This window comes from Mustela nigripes, chromosome 6 (genome assembly GCF_022355385.1).
Source record: "Mustela nigripes isolate SB6536 chromosome 6, MUSNIG.SB6536, whole genome shotgun sequence".
In the NCBI taxonomy this organism is placed as follows: Eukaryota; Metazoa; Chordata; class Mammalia; order Carnivora; family Mustelidae; genus Mustela; species Mustela nigripes.
Genome location: NC_081562.1, coordinates 112766677 through 112788934, shown reverse-complemented (window position 1 = coordinate 112788934; position 22258 = coordinate 112766677). Strand labels below are relative to the sequence as shown.

At 50.5% G+C, this 22258-nt stretch overlaps 1 protein-coding gene across 3 annotated transcripts in view; it reads left to right on the top strand.

Annotated features, from left to right (window-relative positions):
- Positions 1–6501: 6501 nt before the first annotated feature.
- The window catches only part of ASB13 (ankyrin repeat and SOCS box containing 13), an 18283-nt gene continuing 2526 nt past the window's right edge, over positions 6502–22258 (top strand). The window contains exons 1-6 of one of the 3 annotated variants that reach the window (XM_059404004.1): positions 6502–6599; positions 11382–11569; positions 12656–12806; positions 13222–13404; positions 15062–15196; positions 20809–21000. In XM_059404004.1, coding sequence (XP_059259987.1) covers positions 6557–6599; positions 11382–11569; positions 12656–12806; positions 13222–13404; positions 15062–15196; positions 20809–21000 — 892 coding nt within the window. In that variant the 5' untranslated portion in view covers positions 6502–6556. Of the gene's footprint in view, positions 6600–11381; positions 11570–12655; positions 12807–13221; positions 13405–13540; positions 14598–15061; positions 15197–20808; positions 21001–22258 lie in introns of those variants that run through there. The other 2 variants (XM_059404005.1, XM_059404006.1) reach the window with 2 other exon arrangements.

The window sequence follows — 22258 nt, the reverse complement described above, 5'->3', positions numbered from 1 at the left end:
TTCAACTCAGGTCATAGTCTTGGGTTTGTGGGGTTGAGCCCCATATTGGGTTCTGTTCTCAGTGCAGAGTCTGCTGGAGATTGTCTCCCTCTCCCTCTACTTCTTCCCGGCTCGTGCATGTTATCTCTCTCTAAAATAAATAAATAAAGTGTAAAAAAAACAAACAAACAAACCAAAACCTAAAAACCCCCATGAGACCCATTTATATGCCATCTATAAAAAACTCATTTCAGACCTAAAGACATCTGCAGATTGAAAGCAAGGGGATAGAGATATATTTATCATGCACATCGGTGTCAAAAGAAAGCCAAAATAACAATACTTACGTTGAAGAAACTAGACTTCAAAACAAAGACTGTAACAAGAGACAAAGATGGACTCTATTTAATAACGAAGGGGACAATCCAATAAGAAGATATAACAATTGTAAATATTTATGCACCCAACATAGGAGCACCAAATACATAAAAACAGTTCCTAAAAAACATAAAATAACTAACTGATAGTAATACATTAATAGTAGGGGATTTTAACACCCCATTTACATCAATGGATAGATCATTCAAACAGAAAATCAACAGGATTGAATGACACATTGCACCAGATGGATTTAACAAATACGTTCAAGAACTTCCACCCTAAAACAGAATAAACATTCTTTTCAAGAGCACATGAAACATTGTTTAGATAAAACACATATTAGGTCACAAGTCTCCACAAATTAAAAAAGATTGAAATCATACCATGCATCTTTTCTGACCATAATGCTATACAACTAGAAATCAACCACAAGAAAAAAACTGGAAAGACCACAAATACACAGAGGTTAAATAACATGCTACTAAACAACAAATAGGTCAACCTGAAAGCAAAGAATAAATGAAAAATTACATGGAAACAATGAAAATGAAAACATAGTGGTCCAAAATTTTTGGGATACAGCAACAGTGTTTCTAAGAGGAAAGTTTATAGCAATACAGGCCTACCTCACGAAGCAAGAAAACTCTCAATCTAACCTTATGCCTAAAGGAGCTAGAAAAAGAGCAATGAAACCCAAAACCAGCAGAAGGAAATAATAAAGATTACAGCACAAATAAATGAAATAAAAACTAAGAAAAAACATAAGAGAACAGATTAAGAAACCAGGAGTTGGTTTTTTGAAAAAACAGAAAAAAATCAACAGGATTGATAAACCTAGCTATACTCATTAAGAAAAAAAGGAAAAGGGCTCAAATAAACAAAATCACAAATGAGAGGAGAAATAACAAACAATGTTACAGAAATATAAGGAATTATAAAATTATGGAAAATTACATGCCAACAAATTGGACAACCTAGAAGAAATAGATAAATTCTTAAAAATATATAACCTTCCAAAATGGAAATAGGAAGAAACAGAAAATTGGAACAGACCAATTATTAGCAAGGAAATTGAATTCGTAATTAAAAAAACTCCCAACAAACAAATTCTAGGACCAGATAGCTGTACAGGGGAATGCTACTACAAGGACACCCACTCTTGACACTTTTATTGACCATGGCACTGGAAGTCCTAGCCACAGCAATCAGACAAGAAAAAGAAATAAAATGTATCCAAAATGATAAGGAAAAAGCAAAATGCTTAATTGACTAAGTCACCCAAGTGTCTCTCAATATACAGAAGTCTGTTGCATTCCTGTACACTACATAATGAAGCAGCGGAAAGAGAAATTAAGAACCCAATCAATTTACAATTGAACCAAAAATAATAAAACATTGGGGCACACGGGTGGTTTAGTCAGTTAAGCCTTTGCCTTTGGCTTGGGTTATGATTCCAGGGTCCTAGAATCAAGCCCTGCATTATTAGGCTTCCTGCTCAGTAGGGGTCTGCTTCTCCCTGTCCCTCTGCCCCTCCTCCCTGCTAGTGCTCTCTCTCTTTCTCTCTCTCTCTCTCAAACCAATCAATCATTCTTTAAAATAAATAAATAATAAATAAATGCATCTTTAAAAAAATAATGAAACACCTAGAAATAAACTTATCCAAACAGGTGAAAAAGCTATACTCTGAAAGCTACAAATATTGATGAAGAAAATTGAAGATGACAGAAAAATATGGTAAGATATTCATGCTCGTGGATTGGGCCAACAATATTTTAATGAATATTGTTAAACTGCTACCCAAAGCAATCTACAGATTCAATGCAATCCCTATTAAAACAAACAAACAAAAAAACCCAGCAGCATTTTGCACAATTAGATTGTTAGAACAAACAATCCTAAAGTTTGTATGGACCCAAAGAAGATGTCAAATTGCCAAAGCAATCTTGAAAAAGAAAAAGCAAAGCTGGAGGTATCACAATTCCAGACTTCAAGTCATATTACAAAGCTATAGTAATCAAAACAATATGATACAGTATGATACTGGCATAAAAATAAACACGTAGATCAGACAGAACAGAACAAAAAACCCAGAAATTAACCCATAACTGTATGGTCGACTAATCTTTGACAAAGCAGAAAAGAAGAGACAGTGGGAAAAAGACAGCCTCTTCATCAAATGATGTTGGGAAAACTGGACAGTCACAAGCAGAAAAATGAACTCAACTACTTTCTTACATCAGACACAAAAATGGATTCAACACAGATTAAAGACCTAAATGTGAGACATGAAACCATAAAAATCGCAGAAGAGAGCAGAGGCAGTAATGTCTCTGACAATGGCTGAAGCAACATTTTTCCGGATACATCTCCTGAGGCAAGAAAACTAAAAGCAAAAATAAATTATTGGGACCACATGAAAATAAAATGCTTTTGCACAGCTTTTTGTTCAATAAAACTAAAAGGCAGCCTACAGAATGAGAGAAGATATTTGCAAATGACATATTTGATAAAGGGTAAGTATCCACAAATCTATGAAGAAATAATACAACTCAATACCCCCAAAACAATTAAAAAATGGGCAGAAGTATTAAAAAATATTTTTCCCCAAAGACTACATCCAGATGGCCAACAGATATATGAAAAGATGTCCAATATCACTCATCACCAAGGAAATGAAAATCAAAACTACAATGAGATATCATCTCATACCTATCAGAATGGCTAAAAGCAAAAGCACAAGAAATAACAAATGTTTGTGAGGATGTGGAGAAATAGGAACTCTCGGGCACTGTTGGTGAGAATGCAAGCTGTGCAGCTACTGTGGGAGACAGTCTGGGGATTCCTCAAAAAGTTAAAAAGGTAAAAATAGAACTACCCTATGGTCCAACAAATGCACTACTAGATATTTACCCAGAAAATACAAAACTACTAATTCAAAGGGATATATGCTATTTTTATGGCAGCATTATTTAAAATAGTCAAGTTACGGACACAGCCCAAGTGTCCATAAATAGATGAATTGATAAAGATTGTGCTGTATAAACATCGTGCTGTATATGCACGATGGAATATTATTCAGCCATAAAACAAATGAAATCTTGCCATTTACAACAACATGGGTGGAGCTAGATAGTACAGTGCTACGTGATATAAGCCAGAGAAAGGCAAATATATGATTTCACTCATCTATGGTATTTAAGAGACAAAAATAAATAATTAATAAATAATTAATAAATAATTTTGGAACGACTCCAAAATGAAAAACTTCTGCACTGCAAGGGAAACCATCAGCAAAACAAAAAGGCAGCGTATTGGATGAGAATAAAATATTTGTAGATCATAGACCTGATAAGGGGTTAATATCCAAAATATATAAAGAACTCCTACAATTCAATAGGAAACAAATAAGGTGATGAAAATGGCTGAGGTCCTGAATAGTCCTTTTTCCAAAGATGGCATACCGACGGCCAATATGTGCTTGGAAAGGTGCTTGACATCATTAATCATCAGAGAAATGCAAATCAAAACCACAATGAAATTGCACTTCATGCCTGTTAGAATAGCTCTTATCAAAGACAAGAAGTAACAAGCGTTGGTGAGGATGTAGAGAAAGGGAATCCTTGTGCACTACTGGATCAGCCACTCTGCGAAAGAGTAGGGAGGTTCCTCAAAGCATAAAAAATAGAACTACCATATGATCCACCAGCTCCACTTCTGGGTATTTATGTGAAGAACACGAAAACGGTAACTCGATGTGGTATTTTCTTCCAATATAAGGCTGCTCCATCGACATGGGTAACCTGGGTAGACCCCTTGATCTTCTTAGCTAGATCTTCCGGAGAACTCGCTGTAGCATCTGCTTGTTGCTTCCCTGGGGCACCTTTATGCTTGGGAAGTAGGTTCTTTCCTTAAACCTCTGCCCATTTTTCTTCTGCAGCGTCCTCACTTGTCAGTCTTCGTGGAATTGCAGAGTCAGGAGTCTTGCTCCGGAGGACATTTGGGCTTCTGGGAGTGGTGTGGCTGGTTTGCTCTTCATGTAGACTCCTACAGCCTCATGATCAACATTAAGGCTGTTTGCTTTCTTATCATTTGTGTGTTTGCTGAACTAGCCCTTTCAGTTTTCTTCAAGAACTTTGCCTCTGCATTCACACTTGGCTAATTGTTTTGTACAAGAGGTCTAGCTTTCAGCCCGTCTAGGTTTTTGTTTTTAATTTTATTTGAGAGAGCGAGACAGCGTAAGACAAGCAGGTTGGAGGGGCAGAGGGAGAGGGAGAAGAAAACTCCCTGCTGAGCAGGGAGCCAGATGTGGGGCTCTATCCCAGGACCCTGAGATCATGACCCGAGCCAAAGGCAGACCTTAACCAACTGAGCAACCCAGGCGCCCCAGCTTTAGATTTAAAGCGAGATGTGGGTGACTCTTCCTTTCACTTGTACACACAGATGCCATTGTAGGGTTATTGATTGGCCTGATTTCAACATTGTTCCATCGCAGGGAAGAGAGAGGCCTAAGGACAGGGAGAGTGATGGGAATGGCTGGTGTGGGGAGCGCTCAAGCACACGCAATATTTATCAAGTAAGTTTGAGGTTTTATGTGGGTTTGGTTCATGGTGCCCCCAAGCAGTTACCACAGTAACATCGAAGACTATTGACCCCAGATCACCATAAATAATGGAAAAACTTTGAAAAACTGCAAAAATTGCCAAAAAGTGACACCAAGACACACAATGAGCAAATGCTGTTGGAAAAATGGCACGGATAGACTTGCTCAACACACAAGCCTTCAATTTGTTTAAAAAAAAAAAAAATCTGCAAAGTAAAATCAAGTGAAATGCAAAAAAGGAAATTAACGCAAAAATAAATTACTAGTTAATGATATTTTCAGAACAGCTTTATTTCAACTTGGACAAAAATTAAATTACATCCTATAGATTAAAACAAATTCCAGACTTAAAGACTTAACAGCAGAACAGAACAAAATAATTATATACATGTTCTGGCTCTTGGTGGGGAAATACATTCTGACCGTTGGAGAAAGAAGGAACACTCTCAGAGTATATATTTGTGAATATATATGAAAAGCTAAAACTTTTCTGCAATATTGCAATCAAGCAACAGAATGGAGAAAAATTTACAAAATAAGCTAATTAGGAAATATCTGCTAATATATTTAAGAAATACATACGTGTCTATGTAGACACATAAATACAGTATAAATGTATGTGGTTTATAAATATATATGGTATATACAAATATACAGTCTGTACTAAGATCTAGATGATGCTTTAATCAAGAAAAAAAGAAAATACGAACTATGATTCAAGGCATTGTTATAGAAAAAAATAACATCCCACAGCAACTAGATTTTAAAAATGTACATTGAATACAGAATGCAAGAAACTCACAAGAAAAATGCAGGATCCTAGTTTTGTTGAACAAGTGGCAGTGAGGGTGCGAACACACGGCAAACAGGCTTGAAGTGCCCTTTCCAGGTCCGGGGCTGGGACTCCCCAGGGGCTTTGGTCAGACCAGCTTCAAACTCCCTTTCCATGCAAAGCCCGCGGTCTGGACGGGAGTCGTCCAGGGGAGAGAGAACCCTTCTGCTCTCCACGGGTCCTCGTGTATTTCCGCACCGGGTACGTCCTGATATTGCTGCTTTCCAGCCCAAAACTAACGTCTCCGCGTAGGCTCCGTCCAGGTCGGGGTGGGAGAGGGATCTCGTGCCGAGGCGACAAGGAACGTGGACGGAGTGAGACCTGCCGAACCGTGCAACCCGCGTTGCGCAAGCAGAGCAAAGCGCACCTCACTACGCGGCCGTCCACCGGACTCAGGCGGAAACCGGTGCCTGCGTCCCGCCGCGGGCCCGGGGAGGGCGCGTCTGCTCTGCCCTCGCCCCCCGAAGGGCGCGCGGGGAAAGTGCGGGCGGGTCTTCCCGGACCCAGAGCAGAGCAGCTCCGCAGCGCCGCCCAGCCAGCAGCGCGAGGCACCGCCGGGAGCCCCGCCGCCCGCGCTCTGCGCTGGGCCCCGAGCTCCGGGACGAGTCCCGGGCGCCGGGCCGCGGCCGAACTACAACTCCCGCGGCCCCTCGGGCGGCCGCGCCGCGCCCCCATCGGCCCGCCCAGCCCGCGGAGCCCCGCCCAGGTCGCGGGCGCCGGAGTCGCCGGGAGTGCGGACGCGCGGCGGCGAGCGGGCGGGCGGCATGGAGGCCCGCGGGCCGGACGGCTGCTTCCTGGGCGACGTGGGTAGGTGCGGGCGCGGGTGCGGGGACTGCGGGCGCGGATCGGGCCCGGAAGCAGGGGCCGCCGGGCTGCTCTCGGGCGGGACAGGTGCGTCCGAGGACGCGCGCCCGGCGATCGTGACGCGCGCTGCCTCCGGGGCGCCGGCGGGGCGCTTGGGTGGGCCGGGGCTGGAGCGCCGCGGTTCCCTTTCCCGAGCAGCCTCGGGGATCCCCGAGCATCTCCGGCGCGCTCTGCGTCCGGCTCCTCGACCCCGGCCAGCGCGTCGCGGAGCCAGTCATGGTCGTGACGCGTCAGTCGTGGGACTTCCCGCCTGCAGACCCACCGGCGCGCCGCGCACCTTGGGCAAGGCGCGGGGAGGGGGTGGGCATCGTCATGGCCAAGCTCAGAGCACCCGGGAGGTGCCCGGTGTGAGAAGGTCGTGGCGCACTGTCATTAGCATCCTACAGGTACACCCAGTTGTCATAGAAGGCATCTGCTCCGGGAGGAGGAGATGCCCTTGCGACAGGTCACCCTGTGTTTAGAAAGAAAGAAAGAAAGAGAAAGAAAAGAAAAGAAAAAGAAATAGAAAAAAAACCATCGCGGTTCTTCCCCGAATCTCGCTTACCATCCGGGTTACGGAAGAATAAAATGAATTCGAGGGCAAAGGGATATTCCCTGGGGGAAGCAAACATCTTTGCCAATGAAGTAATACTACAGCTGATGAAATGTGCCCAGAACACACTTTGAAAACCTAGAAGCCAAAAAAATAAAATAAAATAAAATAAAATAAAAGAGAAAAAATTGTCTAAAATACCTTTACCTTAGTAAAAACAGCATTGCCAATAAAGGTGGGAAGTCATACGAGTCAGTTTCCAGCGTGAGGAGTTACAGCCCTAGCAAGGCAGGTGTTTGGTCTTGCAAAACAGCCACCTTCAACCAGATCAAAGGCATTTAATAAGCATCTGGTTTGACCTGGCATTCCACCCCAGGCAGGCACAAGACTTTGACCCCACCAGCATGATCCGTGTTTGGTTCAGTTAAATAAGCAACGAACAGCTAACCAGGGCAGCCCAAACTAGTTGGCATATTTTTGTTCATGTAGAGTGCTTAGTAACAGAGCATTTACTTCTGAGTGCTTTTGTTTTCTTTTTGTGTAGTTTAAGGAATCTTGAAGAGAAAAGCATACTCCAACAATGGATTTATGGCTTCTGAGTTTCATGGATATTTTTGACTGTCATTGTTTTATTTCCCTTAAAAAAATATGCCCTGACACTTTCATTCTCAATGCTAATGAATCAGCTGAATGTATTGGATCTGGGGACCTGCTATCCCAGCAGAAGCAGAGGCCCACTGTAGGAACTGCAACCCATTTTAACATTCTGATCTGAAATTCTAGATGCATAGTATACTTACATTTTCCATTTTTTAATAGAACACCTCAGAGAGGTAAAGACTGTACTTATTGAGGCCATATTGTAAGGCTCTGCAGAGAATTTAGGGCAAGTCATCTCCTAAGTGAATCCAGTATTCATAACTTTGCAAACATAATACAAGATGTTATGGACCCAATGTAAGTGTCCATTTGCAAAGTTGAAAAAGTGATCCTATATTCAGGATCTGTACTCAAGAGCTGTACTCAAGAGGCTGCCAGAAGACGACAAAAGGGTTCCTTAAGGATTTGGGGGCTCTAAGCCAGATGAACCAATTTTCTCAGTCATTCTTGGCCAAGAACTCCAAACATAGCTCACTACTGTCTGGGGTAATCAGAAGGTCTGATGGAGAGGGAAAGGAGAGTTTCTGGGACCACCGTAAGAGCCTGGATCTGCTAGGTTATGTGCCAGCATTCGTCACCTGTCCTGGGGGAGCTGCAGTCGGTCCCCATATCTGATGATTTAAAGGTACAACTGAGTTCACACAACGAGAAAGAAGCAAGGCTGAAGTTAAACCCAGGAGGATTTTTTCTGGGTTCCTTGTTTTATGCGCAAAGACTCACACCCCTCCCATCAAATCACTTCATCTCTAATCAATTTGTAGGGTCACTTGAGTGCTTCCCTCCCGCCCCCACCACTCCCAGCAGTAAGTCTCAAGACTGGACTTAAAATACTCCATAAACTGTGTTGTAAACATATACTTTCTCACCTAGGCTTTGTCGTTCCATTTATAGAGCATGGGAAGAACTGATTTAGCAGAATTCCCAAGGGTTTAGGATTTTTGAAATGTTCAGTGACCACTGGCTTCAACTTAAAGTCCCCAGATTCATTAACCCCTCACCAGAGAGCCCGTCTGTCCCCTGAAGCCATGCTCTGACTTCTCCTCTCTAGCTATGAAAGTCCTAGATGAGATCTTCGCCCCTTAGAAACCCGTTTCATCTGCATTGATAATGTTTGCTGTAGCCACCCTGGTTCGTTTTCTTAGCTAGATCTTCTGGACCACATGCCGCTTCACTTGGCAGTTTATGATTTGGAGACGGCTTCTTTCCTTAAACCTCACAAACCAGGCTTCTAGCTTCTGTCTTTCTTTTACAGCTTCCTCGCCTCTCACCTTCCATGGAACTGAAGAGAGGTAGGGCCTCGCCCTAGATTGGGTTTTGGCTCAAGGCGATGATGTGGCTGGTTTGATCTTCTGTTCAAACCACCTACACCTTCTCCGCATCAGCAGTAAGGCTGTTTCATTGTCTTAGCATTCGTGTGTTCACTGGAGTAGCACTTCTCATTTCCTTCAAGAACTTTTTCTTTGCACCCACAACTTGGCTGTTTGGAGCAAGAGACTTGGCTTTCAGCCTGTCTTAGCCCTTCCACATGCCCCCGTTCCTGAGCTTAATCATTTCTCGTTGTTTTTAAAAACATTTTTTTAAAGATTTATTTTAGAGAGAGTGACAGCACATGTGTTCGAGTTGGGGGGGAGGGGGACGGGAGAGAATCTCAAGCAGCCTCCCTGCGGGGTGCAGAGCCCAACGTGGGGCTCCGTCTCATGACCCTGAGACCATGCATGGCCTGAGCTGAAATTAAGAGTCAGGAGTTTAACTGCCTGAGCCCCCCAGGGGCCCCTCATTTCTAGCTTTTGATTTAAAGCGAGAGACACGGGACCCTTCCTTTCACTTGAACAGAGAGGCTGGCGTGGGGTTATTAGTTGGTCTTAATTTCACTGTGTGATCTTAGGGAATCGGGAGGCCTGACAAGAGGGAGGCGGGGGAACAGTTGGCTGAGGAAGTCGGGACACCCGCATTTGTCGATTAAGCTCCCCGTCTCCTAGGAGCATGGTTTGGGGCCTCCCCAGACAGGTAAGTAACACCAAAGGTTATGGATCGCAGGTCACAACAAAGGTAATCAAGTGTGAAATACTGCAGCAATGACCGAAGTGTGACAGGCACAAAGCGAGGTAAAAACCGTTGGAAAATTTGCAACACAGGATTGCCACAGGCCTTCAATGTGTAAAAAAAATTAAAAAATTAAAAAAGCAAAAAACCCAAATTACCTGCGAAGTGCAAGAAATTGAAGGCGCCCCCTCGCCTTCCTGAGCTGCAGCCCCGTCCTGCTGCGACACTGGGGGCCCCACGCTGCTTTCCCCTTCGTGGGGTTGCAACCCCTCACCCTGCCCGCGGGTTTGGCTTCTTCCAGACCGACTTTACGGTGGTAGCTGCTTTTTACTAGCCCCCAAGACAGGCGTGCCGGTGACTGGTCATTACCACGGGGGAGCAAACATCCTGGGGTCCCCTCAAGAGAAGGAGTAGAAAGTCCTACAAGCTTGGCTTGTCTATTTTGTGACATGGGGAGAAGGAGAGGAGAAGTGAGATGGGGGAATTCGGAGTGGGAGACGAACCATGAGAGACTGTGGACTCTGAGAAACAAACTGAGGGTTTTGGAAGGGAGGGGGGTGGGGGTGGGGGGTTGGGAGAGTCTGGTGGTGGGTATTATGGAGGGCACTAGGAGCACTAGGTGTGGTGCATAAACAATGAATCTTGGACACTGAAAAAAATTAAATTAAAAAAAAAGCTGTTCTAGGGGGATGTAGTAATAAGATGTGCATTTTAAGGAGAGAGAGCTGCTATCATGAAGAGGTATGTGACGTGATCTCGTCTTTTGAAGTGCTGTGACGGTAAGGATAGGTCGGTATTAACCCAGCATGGTCATTTAGCACTTTTTTTTTTTAAAGCTGAGTGTCTGGAAGACGCCACTGTACCCTGGGTTATGGACACCGAGTAAACACAGCTGCAGTGGGTGCTTTCAGGTAGTTCACGGTCTCAGCTAGTTCGTGCCTTTTTGTCTGCACTTGGCCCAGACGGGCACCCTCATTCCCACCTAGTAGGGAGCCCAGTGGGCAGCAGAGCACCAGGCTCCCGGTGACCCCAGACTCACCACGGTCAAGGCTCCGGCGCTCCCTCCCACCGCTCGTGCAGGCTCCGTGCTCAGGAGGCAGCGGGATGGCTCCAGCACGGCTGTGCTCGGGTCCAGGCCGCATGGAGGTGAAGGAGAGAAGGTCTTCTGGAAGTCCGTGGGAGAGAGGGGAGTTTTGAAGCTGTGAAACCACTGCCAGTCTCCCCCTCCCTTCCTGGGAGCCACAGTTGGGTCGGCTGTGCAGCAGGGACAAGGCTTCCTGGGATTGGCTTAGATCACTCGCGGGGTGAGTCGGACACTCAACCGGCTGAACCGCCCGGCGCCCATCCCCCAGGGAGTCTGGGGCTGTTTGGACCAACTCCGTGATCACACGTGGGGTCTTGGGTTTCGTAAGGGTCCTTGGGGTTGCATGGGGTTCTCTGGCCCTGGAGGCGGCGGCGCGGCCCCAGCGCTCGTGTGCTCTCCCGCGCAGGTTTCTGGGTGGAGCGCACCCCCGTGCACGAGGCGGCCCAGCGCGGCGAGACCCTCCAGCTGCAGCGGCTGATCGAGAGCGGCGCGTGTGTCAACCAGGTCACGGTGGACTCCATCACGCCCCTGCACGCGGCCAGTCTGCAGGGCCAGGCGCAGTGTGTGCAGCTGCTGCTGGCAGCCGGGGCCCAGGTGAGGGGCCCTGTGGGATGGAGCCCGAGAGGGGAGGGATGCCACCTGCTCCCCAGAACCTAGGGAGGGAGAGAAAAGAGATTCGAGCCCGGGATTAGCCTTGTGCTGTGCAAATGCACGGGAAGGAGAGAAAGCCCTGGACGGGAAGGAGGAAGCCAGCGGGGGCCTTCTCTAGGTCGGCGGCACACTGAGGCCCAGTGTGGTCATGGCTCGGCTATCAGGAGCGTACTGGTGGCCAGAGAGAGGCCGTCGTCGGCAGGGAGAGGCAGGGGGAGCGTTCTGCATGGATGCAGGGGCAGGAGCAGGCCTGCACATCACACAGGCCCAGGAGCTGATGCTTGGTCCGGGGGAAGGTTGTGGTCCCAGAGGACTGAGCCGGTTGCCGCTCTCGATGGAAGGTAGGGGCGGGCTGGCCCAGAACACAAGGCTCGGGTTTGTTTCCCTGGTGCCTGCCAGGGCGTGCCGCAGCCGGTTGTGGGGCACTGGGAGGAGCCGACTGGACACCCACAACCCGCAGCCGCTGGAACCTGGGCCCCAGTGTGCGTCCTGAGCTGCACCGGTCCCACCGCCACGCCAGCTCCCCAGAGCCTCGCCTCTGACGGTGGCCCCCGAGGAACCGGAACACAGTGTAGTGTGTCCCCGAATAACAGCGGAGTTCTAGACAGACCCTGCCGGCTGATGGAGTCGCCTTCTTCCTTCCCGAGGGTGTTCCGGCCGGAGGGGCCGCGTGAAGCCACCAGCACTCTGAGCAGGAGTTCGGACTCACTCTCCTCCTGCGTCCTTAGCTTGCAGTCTGGGGCAGGGGGCAGGTGGCAAGAGGGAAGCAGAATTGAGCCTGTCCCGAGAGAAGAGCCCCAAAGGGGACGCCTCCCACACTTGCAAGCTGACTGGCACTCCCGACCCCCGTTCCTTTGTCTTTGAACACCCTTGTCTGGCGCAGTTCCTTGGCACACACTTGGACACTGGTGCTCCCAACAAGGGCCTTTGCAAAGATGAATGTGCATCGGGGGAGAGCGGGTCCCGTGGGCTTCCCCTCGGCCCTGATGCCCGCCCTGACGCTCCCCGCTCCTTTCTCCCTGCCACCAGGTGGACGCCCGCAACATCGATGGCAGCACACCCCTGTGCGATGCCTGTGCCTCAGGCAGCATCGAGTGCGTGAAGCTCCTGCTCGCCTACGGGGCCAAGGTCAACCCGCCCCTGTACACGGCATCCCCGCTGCACGAGGCCTGCATGAGCGGTGAGTCCACGTGAGCAGGCGGTGTAGACGGGAAGCCACAGGTTGGTAAGGAGGGTGCCAGACTGCTTCTGGCTCCTGGTCGGGGGTTGCCCGGCTGTCAGCACCTCCGCCTTTTCTCCTTTTTTCCCGTCCAGGGGTGCAAGATGGTTTTCACCCAGGAGTCGGGGGGGCCGTGGTTTCCAGGGCGGGGATCTGTTTCTCAGGGTGCCCTCCAGTGCCTTTCAGATGTTAACACTGCAAGACCCTCCCCCTGCCGTGGCTCCTCTGTCTCCCCAGCCTTTTGCCCTGTGGCTCCCTGTTCTGGTTGGGAGATGAGACCCAACATATGCCCGAGGACAGGTGCTGGCAGGGGGAGGAGGTGCACCCTGGAGGCTCGGAACAGGTGGGATTTCATCTGCCCCGCGGGAATGGATAGGTTTCCGTGGAGGGGAAGAGGAAGGCCACTCCGTGCACAGAGCAGGTGGCTCATGCAGGCTCACCGGGCCTGAAGTTCCCAGTGGAGGGTCAACAGAGAAGACTGGAAATTTAGGGCCCACGGCGGGTGGGAGATCGTTAAATGACAGACGACGGAGTCTGGATTCTACTCTTCCGAGTGAAGGTTGCACGCTCCTGGCCGGTATTTGGGTTGGCGGGCACCCTGCCAGGCTTGGTTGGCGGGGGGTGGAGAGGGTGGGGGGGTGGGGGGTGGCTGTGGGGGTGGGGGGGGTGGCTGTGGGGGTGGGGCGTGCTCTTCCACGGCTCTTCACGGAGCCGCCGTCCTCTGTGGCCTCCCGCCCCACTGCCCAGTGAGGTCGGCTTTGATCACCCGGACCTCGTGCTGAGACCGTACCACCGCCATCCAGGTCAAAGGAGCATCGTACAGTTCCAAGGACACTTTACGAAACCCGCGACACCACGTGTGATCGTGTCCTTGGTCCAGTCACTCCTCGAGGTCCTTGGGGGACCCCCCATGGCCAGAGGGTCGAAGCCAGAGTCTTCGGCCCGGCCTGTGAGGCGTTGGCAGCCTGGGTCTCACTCAGAAGCTCTCCGAACCCTCTCCCACCGCTGCCCCCCACACCACTGCGTCCCCCAGTCCCACCTAGAGCTGCGCAGTGCCCCCTGCCATTCCACACCTGCGTCTCTCTGCGTGTGGCCTGAAATCCCCACTTTGCAGAATGACGGCTGGGACATGAGCCATCTCCTGCTTCGGCGTTACCTACCCACTGTCCTATGCGCTCTCTGGGGCTCTCGCCGGGCTGATGTGTGTCTGCATTGTCTCTGGTCATTGATTTGTCCTTCCGCGTGGAGAGCAGTAGGGACAGCTTTATGAATTTATGTCCCGCTCTTGGGCAGACGGGGGAAGGGGGAGAGCTGGTCTTGTATCTGCTTAATTGCCTCAAACTCAGAATGATCCTTCTGCTAAAGTAGCGTAGTTTGGGGAGGCGCATCTGCTGCTCCTCGGTAGAGGCATGAAGGGGTGGGCGTGTCCTGACATGGAGAGGGGAGCCCGAGGGGGACGGATTCACTTAGAAGGCTTGGGAGAAGGCTCGGCAGGGTTTATAGTACGAGGGAGAGCAGGGCACAGAGTCAGAGCCGACTCAGGAGCGATGCCGATGACGAGACAGACCGGCCAGGCACAGGGACCCCCAGGAGGGGAGGGAGAGGCCTGTGCCGCGTCAGGACATCCCCAGGAGCATGGCCGGCAGAGGGCTGGAGCTGCCAGTGACGGAGCTGGAGTCCGTGAGGAGGGAGGATGCAGCCTGGGGCAGAATGGACCTCCGCGCAGACCGAGTTGGAGATGCCGGGAAAGAGGCAGGAGAAGCCCCGGCGGGGACAAGAGCAGGGGACCTACGAGGTGGGGAGGCTTAGGGAGGTTCATCCAGGAGCCGTGGCCTCGGGCTGGCAGCTTCAGAAGCTCACGCCCAGGCTCGCCGCCCGCACACAGCTCAGGAGGCAGCCCGGAGGTGGGGAGCTTTTCCCTAGCTGCCGTGGAGCCGAGTCCGGCGGTTCAGGGTGGTATCCCAGACCTTCCGCTCTCCCCCAAGAGGGTCCGCTGCCTGGCGGGCTCGGTAAACCCTGCAGGCTCTGAAGGGACCTTCTTTGGCTCCCCGGGGCCACACGGGATTGTGAATGGTGTTTGGTTGAGCCACAGCCCTGGTGCCCCTTCCTCCCCCGTCGCCAGACTCGGGGCTCACCTGTCCGGCTGCGGCTGCCTTGGGCTGATGGCAAATGCACACGTTCATTCATGGTTCCCGTCCTTTCCCATGCGTTTGAAGGAAGCTCTGAGTGCGTGAGGCTGCTTATTGACGTCGGGGCCAACCTGGAGGCGCATGACTGCCATTTCGGGACCCCTCTTCACGTGGCCTGTGCCCGGGAGCATCTGGACTGCGTCAAAATGCTGCTTAATGCAGGTAGGCCGGCCTTTCTCCTGCACTGCCCAGGGTGAGTGTGTCCTGATTCTCCCTGCGCTTCTCGGGGCAGGCGTGCTGGTGTTCATACCCGCGTGGCTGAAGGCAGGTGTGTCCTGTTTCTCCCTGCGCCGCTGGGGCAGGTGTGCTGGTGTTTATACCCGCGTGACTTGATGCAGGGGTTTTGGTTACCTGTCCATGTCTCGGCCACGAGCGGGGCAGTGCAATCAGACAGACCAGCTTGGAAAGTGGCTCTCCCACCCGCACAGCTGAGACCGTGGGCCTCCATGTCTGTATCTCTAAAGTTGGGAAGAATAAACCCCGTTTTGCGGGGTTGCTGGAAGGACTTGTACTCACGTTTCCGCAGGATCTGCTGCTCGATAAAGGCCAGTCGTTATTTCGAGTGGGCACGGGGACCAGCCACCCTGCCTGCCTGATGGGTTTGCATCTACATCAGAAAGAGGTGGGGGGCTTCGTGGGAAAGGAGCCGGCAGCACGTTTGGAATCTGGGTCCTTGTTCAGGCTCAGGATAGGGGTTTCTCAAGGCGAAAAACAAAAAACGAAATAAAGCACAGCCCGGTCCAGTGAAGAAGGTTGGATTCAGGACCTGTTTCCCATGGCGGTTGTTGAAACATAGCCAAAGTGGGTGCTGGCAGGGAGTTTTCATTATGAACCCAGTGTAAATATTTTGTTGGAAAATTGTAGCTCAGCCATTCTGGGTGCAACTTAGGATAAAAAACAAAACTGGTCAGAAATAGAACGATGACGTGCTCTCCCCGGGCGGCAGTCATTTGAGCGTAAGTTACATGTGCTTTTCTGTTCGGGAGTCTGGTTCGCTTTCATGAGCCACTTTTACATGTTTTTAGTGAAAAAGACTTAATTTGTGTCAGGTTAGCCATTGGGGTGGTTTTCCTTCTTACACAACGCTAAACCGTCCGGACGAGGAGTAGTCTGAGGCCTTCCAGCAATCACTCCGCTTTGCGGTCACTCGAGGGTCATCAGCTGCCGTGACTGCTGAGCTGAAATGGCCACGTTACCGTCAACAGCTGTCCCCAGAGCGCCTGCTGTGTATGCGCTCAGGACACCTGGTGCCCTTTCTTCTTTAGTTCCTTTAGTGGTGGCTGGAGGGGAGAGCATCGAGTCAGGGCCCTGAACCCCAGCACCTGTCTGTATCAGTTAGGACTTTACGGATCCAGTTACTCCTGTAAGCAGCCACGTGCAGGGGGCCGAAGGGAAGTCCTGGTCCAGGAGAATGAAAGGATCAGAAGGAGGCAGGTGTCAGGGTCACTTTGCCCCAGGGGTTGTCTGCATCCTGAAGCTGGCATGTCTCCGAATCTTGCAGGTCTGCTGTCCACTCTGCGGGCTTGATCCTATGCCTGGCGTCCCTAATGGGCTGAAAATGACAGCATCAGGGTCGGGCTCAAATCCACTTTTCTTCCCGAGGCTTCGGGTAGTTTTCTCTAAGACTGAGAAACAGCTTCTCCAGCTGTCTCCCGCACATTTCCCCTTAAATCTCAGGAGCCACATTGGGTCCTGGTTCGGAACCCAACGTAGTCTCTTGGTCCTGGCTTGGCACATTCTGACTGGCTCAGGCCCAGGTTATTTGAACCAATTCCTGGGGGTGGGGAGAGAGGGATTCACCAATCAGGGCCCATTCCGGGGATAGAGGCCAGGCGGTCCCCCTGCCCTAGCAGCCACTGTCCCGCAAGTTCCAAGGTGTGGGCTCAGTGGGGCGGGCTGGTCAGTCTGGGAAGGCAAGTGGGGGCCTTTCCAACACGTGGGGCATGGAGTGAGGGACAGAATGGAGTACCCTGGGGAAGGCTCCCCCGCACAGCTGTGGTGGCCACCACCACCAGGCCCGCGGCCCTGGACTTGACTGTCGCTGTAGGTTTAGATGGTCGCCTTTCACAGCTCCTCCTTCCTAGAGCAGAGGCATGGTTTCCAGCTGCCAGCGAGGGCACCCCGGAAAGGAGAGAGAGGGCAGCATGCGGGCTCTAACGGACGTAGTGATTCTTCACGTGGTGCGGTGGGTCGCAGAGCCCTTGGAAGATCCACGGGAAGCCTCAGACGCCGGGGTGGGCACGGAGGCGGCGGGTCTGGTGCGGAGCCGCAGAGACTTGTTGCCGCAGCCGGGAGCGCGCAGAGGAGCGGGGACCGCAGCGGAGCGGGACGGTGCTGCGCGGGTGCCGGGGGGTCCCGCATCCTGGTGGCCGGCCCTGGTCTGCGCGTGCGCATAAGGCTTTACTCCGAGTCCACTTTGGTCCGGCCGTGCTTTGAAATCAGAAATCAGACTTTGACCCCTTTTACCTGAAGATGGAGGTTGAGAATTTTTAATGCCCCGACGCCTGAGGTTGTTTTGCTTGGCTTCCTCTCCCCTGCCCCCGCTCTCTCCCTCCTCCCTCTCCCCTTCTCCCCTTCCAGTTCCCCTGCCCCCTCATCTCTTCCTTCCTCTCCCCTACAGCCCCTCCTTCTCTCCGCACCCCAGTTGCAGGCACATCATCATCAGCCCCCACAAAACCACCTTCTCCCCCTTTTTCTTTCCTCTGTCCCTGCCCCCCAGCCCCCATTTTACGGTGTGTTCGCTTCCTTTCTCTGTGTTTTGTAAGCTCCACCCGGAGGGTTGAGTCACGTACTTGTCACGGGCAGACGGTGCTGTGTTCCTGACTCTGCCCTCGGTGCTGTTGGTACCGTGTGTGCCCAGGTCCGTGGTTCGCCGAGCTGCAGCGCCTGCCAGTGCCCCCTCCCGATCCCCCTCCTGCGTCACCCCCAGTCCACAGGAGCCCGGAGCAGGACAGACAGCCTGCTTTGTACCTTGGGATGCCACCTTGTGGAAAGAATCACTGTGTGGTGGTTTTGGAGCCTGAGAAGCAAGGCGGTGTGACTCCGAGAGCTCTTCCTACCGCTGGTTTTCTCCTTGACCGCCTGTGGCCCCGTCTTTCTTGCTAAACAGAGACAGTCTCTTTCCATCCCGCTTGGCATGATCGTTGCCACAATTAATGACCTGAGGCAGCTTCTGCATTTCACAGTCTGTACACTTTACAGTTTATTTTTCGTCACCAGTTTGCGTCTAGCATTCATACTCCTATTTGCTTTATGACTGCAACTATAGAATTCTTTATTCTTCCAGGCGGCTATTGGAAGAGCGCCCCCCAGCATGTAGGGGTTTCATGGGGGGAGGTTCTTTTTTAAAATTTATTTTATTTTTTAATTAACATATATTATTAGCCCCAGGGGTACAGGTCTGTGAATCGCCAGATTTACACACTTCACAGCACTCACCATAGCACATACCCTCCCCAGTGTCCATAACCCCACCCCCTTCTCCCTACCCCGCTCCCCCCGGCAACCCTCAGTTTGTTTTGTGAGATTAAGAGTCACTTATGGTTTGTCTCCCTCCCAATCCCATCTTGTTTCATTGATTCTTCTCCTACCCCCAACCCCCCCATGTTGCATCTCCACTTCCTCATATCAGAGAGATCATATGATAGTTGTCTTTCTCCGATTGACTTAGTTCACTAAACATAATACACTCTAGTTCCATCCACGTTGTCGCAAATGGCAAGTTTCCACTTCTTTTGATGGCTGCATAGTATTCCATTGTATATATGAACTGCATCTTCTTGATCCATTCATCTGTTGATGGATGTCGAGGTTCTTTCCATAGTTTGGCTACTGTGGACATTGCTGCTATAAACATTGAGGTGCACGTGCCCCTTCGGATCACTACATTTGTATCTTTCAGGTAAATACCCAGTAGTGCCATTGCTGGGTCATAGAGTAGCTCTATTTTCAACTTTCTGAGGAAAGTCCATGCTGTTTTCCAGAGTGGCTGTGCCAGCTTGCGTGCCCCTCAACAGTGCAGGAGGGTTATGGGGGGATGGTTCTTCAACGATTGCCTTTCAGCATTATTTTTGCAGTGCGTATCTGCGGAATTAAATACTTAGGTAATGTAGCTTTCTTCCTAAGGGATTTTTTTTTTTTTTTTTTTTTTTTTTTTTTTTTGCCTTGACCTGACTTGGGAGTTGGGCAGAGAACTTTTCTGGGCTTGTATTATCTTGTTGGGGTGCTTGCTGGGTTCTTAGGATCAGGCAGTGATGGCTGTTATGGATGTAGTTTTTAGGTTCTACTAGGGGATTAGAACTGTTCTAAGTCATGGGTTCCTGGGTGGCCCAGTTGGTTAAGCATTGGTCTTCAGCCCAGGTCATGGTTCCCCGGGTCCTAGGAGTGAGCCCATGTTGAGCTTAGTGGGGAGCCTGTTTGTCCCTCTTCCCCTCCCCCAACTTGTGCAGCCTTGAGTTCTCTCTCTGCCTCAAATAAATAAATAAAATCTTTAAAAAGAAACCCTTTTAAGTCAGAAACCAGAATTTCCAAATATTTTTTGAGCAGTGGGACAGGAAATCTAATAGCCTTACATCCCTTATTTCTTCTAAATTTATCACATGGAGACATGTTGGTGACCTGACCTCCTCTAACCCCACGTGGCTGATATTTTATGACTGTGATGGGAGTCTCTTTTGGGGGACATAACTTCACTAATGCTGGGCTATTTGCTTGGCTTCTTTAAGATACTTTTCTCCTATCCTGTTTCTCTTATAACTTCCTTATCCACTAGGAGCAGACTTCAAAGAAGCTGGTTAAAAAAAAATCCTGAGGGTCCAGGAGATCCCCTTGCGTAGAATTGGTGATGGCCATGCCCTAGGAATGATGTTTTACACAAATCCTATTTTATCAAAATATTTTTGATGCATGTAAAATGTTATAATTAGTACTTATTCATCTCTTTCTGAAAGTCTACTGTTTTTTTAAAAGATTTTATTTGAAAGAGAGAAAGAAAGAGCATAGACAGGGCAAAGGGTAGAGGCAGAGGGAGAAGCAGGCTCCCTACTGAGCAAGGACCCCCCCCCCCATGTGATCCCCAGACCCCGAGATCATGGCCTGAGGTGGAGGTGGACACTTAACCGCCTGAGCCCCCCAGGCGCCCCTCTGAATGTCTACCACTATCCTGAGAGCAGGTGGGTGGCAGAGCTTACGAGACACCTCATCTCTTACCTGAACTGTGGAAGATGTTTGGGGAACATGACCTGTGTTTCCTTGGGGCTTCTCTTTTCTGAAAGCATAATTACTAGGAAGTATTCCGTCCTTCCTCCAGCACAGCTTTCCAGAGCCTCTGTCCTGCACCTGCCGTGCATGTGCTCGCGCAAGCAGGGACAGTGTGCACAGGAGCGGGAACAGCAGGGGAGTTTCTGTAGCTTCCCCCGAGCTCTCAGAGCCTCAGGATCCACGGGCACAGCCTGTATGAGGTCTTAGAACTGCCTGTTAACTCACAGGGAAGTTTTCGGTTTTCTTTTTCTTCTTTCTGGTTCCATTTCCAGTTCTCTCACTTTCCTACAGCTGTTGGTCTGTAGCTCTCCTACCATCAGAAAAAAAAAAAGTAATTACTGCTTTGGGATCTTGAAAAAGATCCTGAAAAGGCCGTAGAGAATCTGTCTTGACTTTCTTTTCCCGGCTGGGGCATTGCTTTTGGACACTGTGCGGAGCGAGAAAGTGCCACCTGACCTTTCTGCTGGCTTCTCGGCCTCTGCTTGTGATAATCGTTCTCCTCTCTGGACCGGCAGGGGCCAACGTGAACGCGGCGAAGCTTCACGAGACCGCCCTGCATCACGCAGCCAAGGTGAAGAACGTTGACCTCATCGAGATGCTCGTTGAGTTTGGAGGCAACATCTACGCGCGGGACAACCGGGGGAAGAAGCCGTCCGACTACACGTGGAGCAGCAGCGCGCCGGCCAAGTGCCTGGAGTTCTACGAAAGTGAGGCCCTGCCGTCCCTGTCGCGCGGATGTGCTTGGTTGGGTTCGCACGGCACGGGGTAGCCTGCGGATGCTCCGACAGTCTGTCAGTCATGTCTGAGCTAGCCGGCCGTCCTGGGCCCCTGTGAGCCACCCCCACCCTCCAGGAGACCAGGACGAAGGATCTGGCTGAGGACCAGACTTCTTTGGGTGCAGACTCTTTTTTAAAAGATTTTATTCATTTATTTGAGAAAGAGAGAGGGAGTGCCCAAGCAGGGGGAGTGGCAGGCAGAGGGAGAGGGAGAAGAGGAACCCGAAGTGGGGCTCGATCCCAGGCCCCTGGGACCATGACCTGAGCCAAAGGCAGACACTTAACGGACTGAGCCACCCAGGCACCCCTGGGTACAGATTTTTTTTTTTAAGATTTTATTTATTCATTTGACAGGCAGAGATCACAAGTAGCAGAGAGGCAGGCAGAGAGAGAGGAGGAAGCAGGCTCCCTGCTGAGCAGAGAGCCCGATGCGGGGCTCGATCCCAGGACCCTGAGATCATGACCTGAGACAAAGGCAGAGGCTTTAACCCACTGAGCCACCCAGGCGCCCCAAGGCTACAGATTTTCAAATGATTTTATACTGCCTTACCACCACAAGAGGCTTACAGATGCCTCTCAGTTGGGGGAGAAAAAAACCAATTTACTCACATGTTTGCTGGCCCCACCCCACCGAAATCCGTCTGAACTTCGAGGCAGATGCCATCCATGTGTGTCCAACATGTCCCGGAGGGTATTTCTTTTCTTGTTCCAAATAACTGGCAGCATGAAGTAACGGGGGAAAATGAATTTCTCCAGGATTTCTTTTATTTTTTCTTCTTTTCCTCTCAAAGAATTTTTTTATTTCATTACTCTTCATCAGTCGAGAATACTGTGTTTGGCGAATTTGTATTTTTATCAAGCAGATGTTTGCAGCGTATGTGGGTTTTTAAAGAATCGAATCATTGTAAAAGCCGACTCTGTTACGCAGAGTGCCTTGGTGGCCAGGGGCCCCAGGGACCTTCCATTGTTGGCCCTGGTGTGCTCGCCCTCCCGAGCCACGGCTGCAGGCTTCTCCTTTCCTCCCGAGGTCCTGACCCTCAGCCTGCGAGCCAAGCTGTGTCTGTCAGAGCCGTTCTGTGGTGTGTGCGTGTTGTGCCCGGGTCCCTCTCTGCCCCGCGGCTCGGGCGGTGAGAGCAGGGCCTGTGGCCTGGGACCTGCCCGGCGCCGGCCCTCACCCCGGCCCTCATCT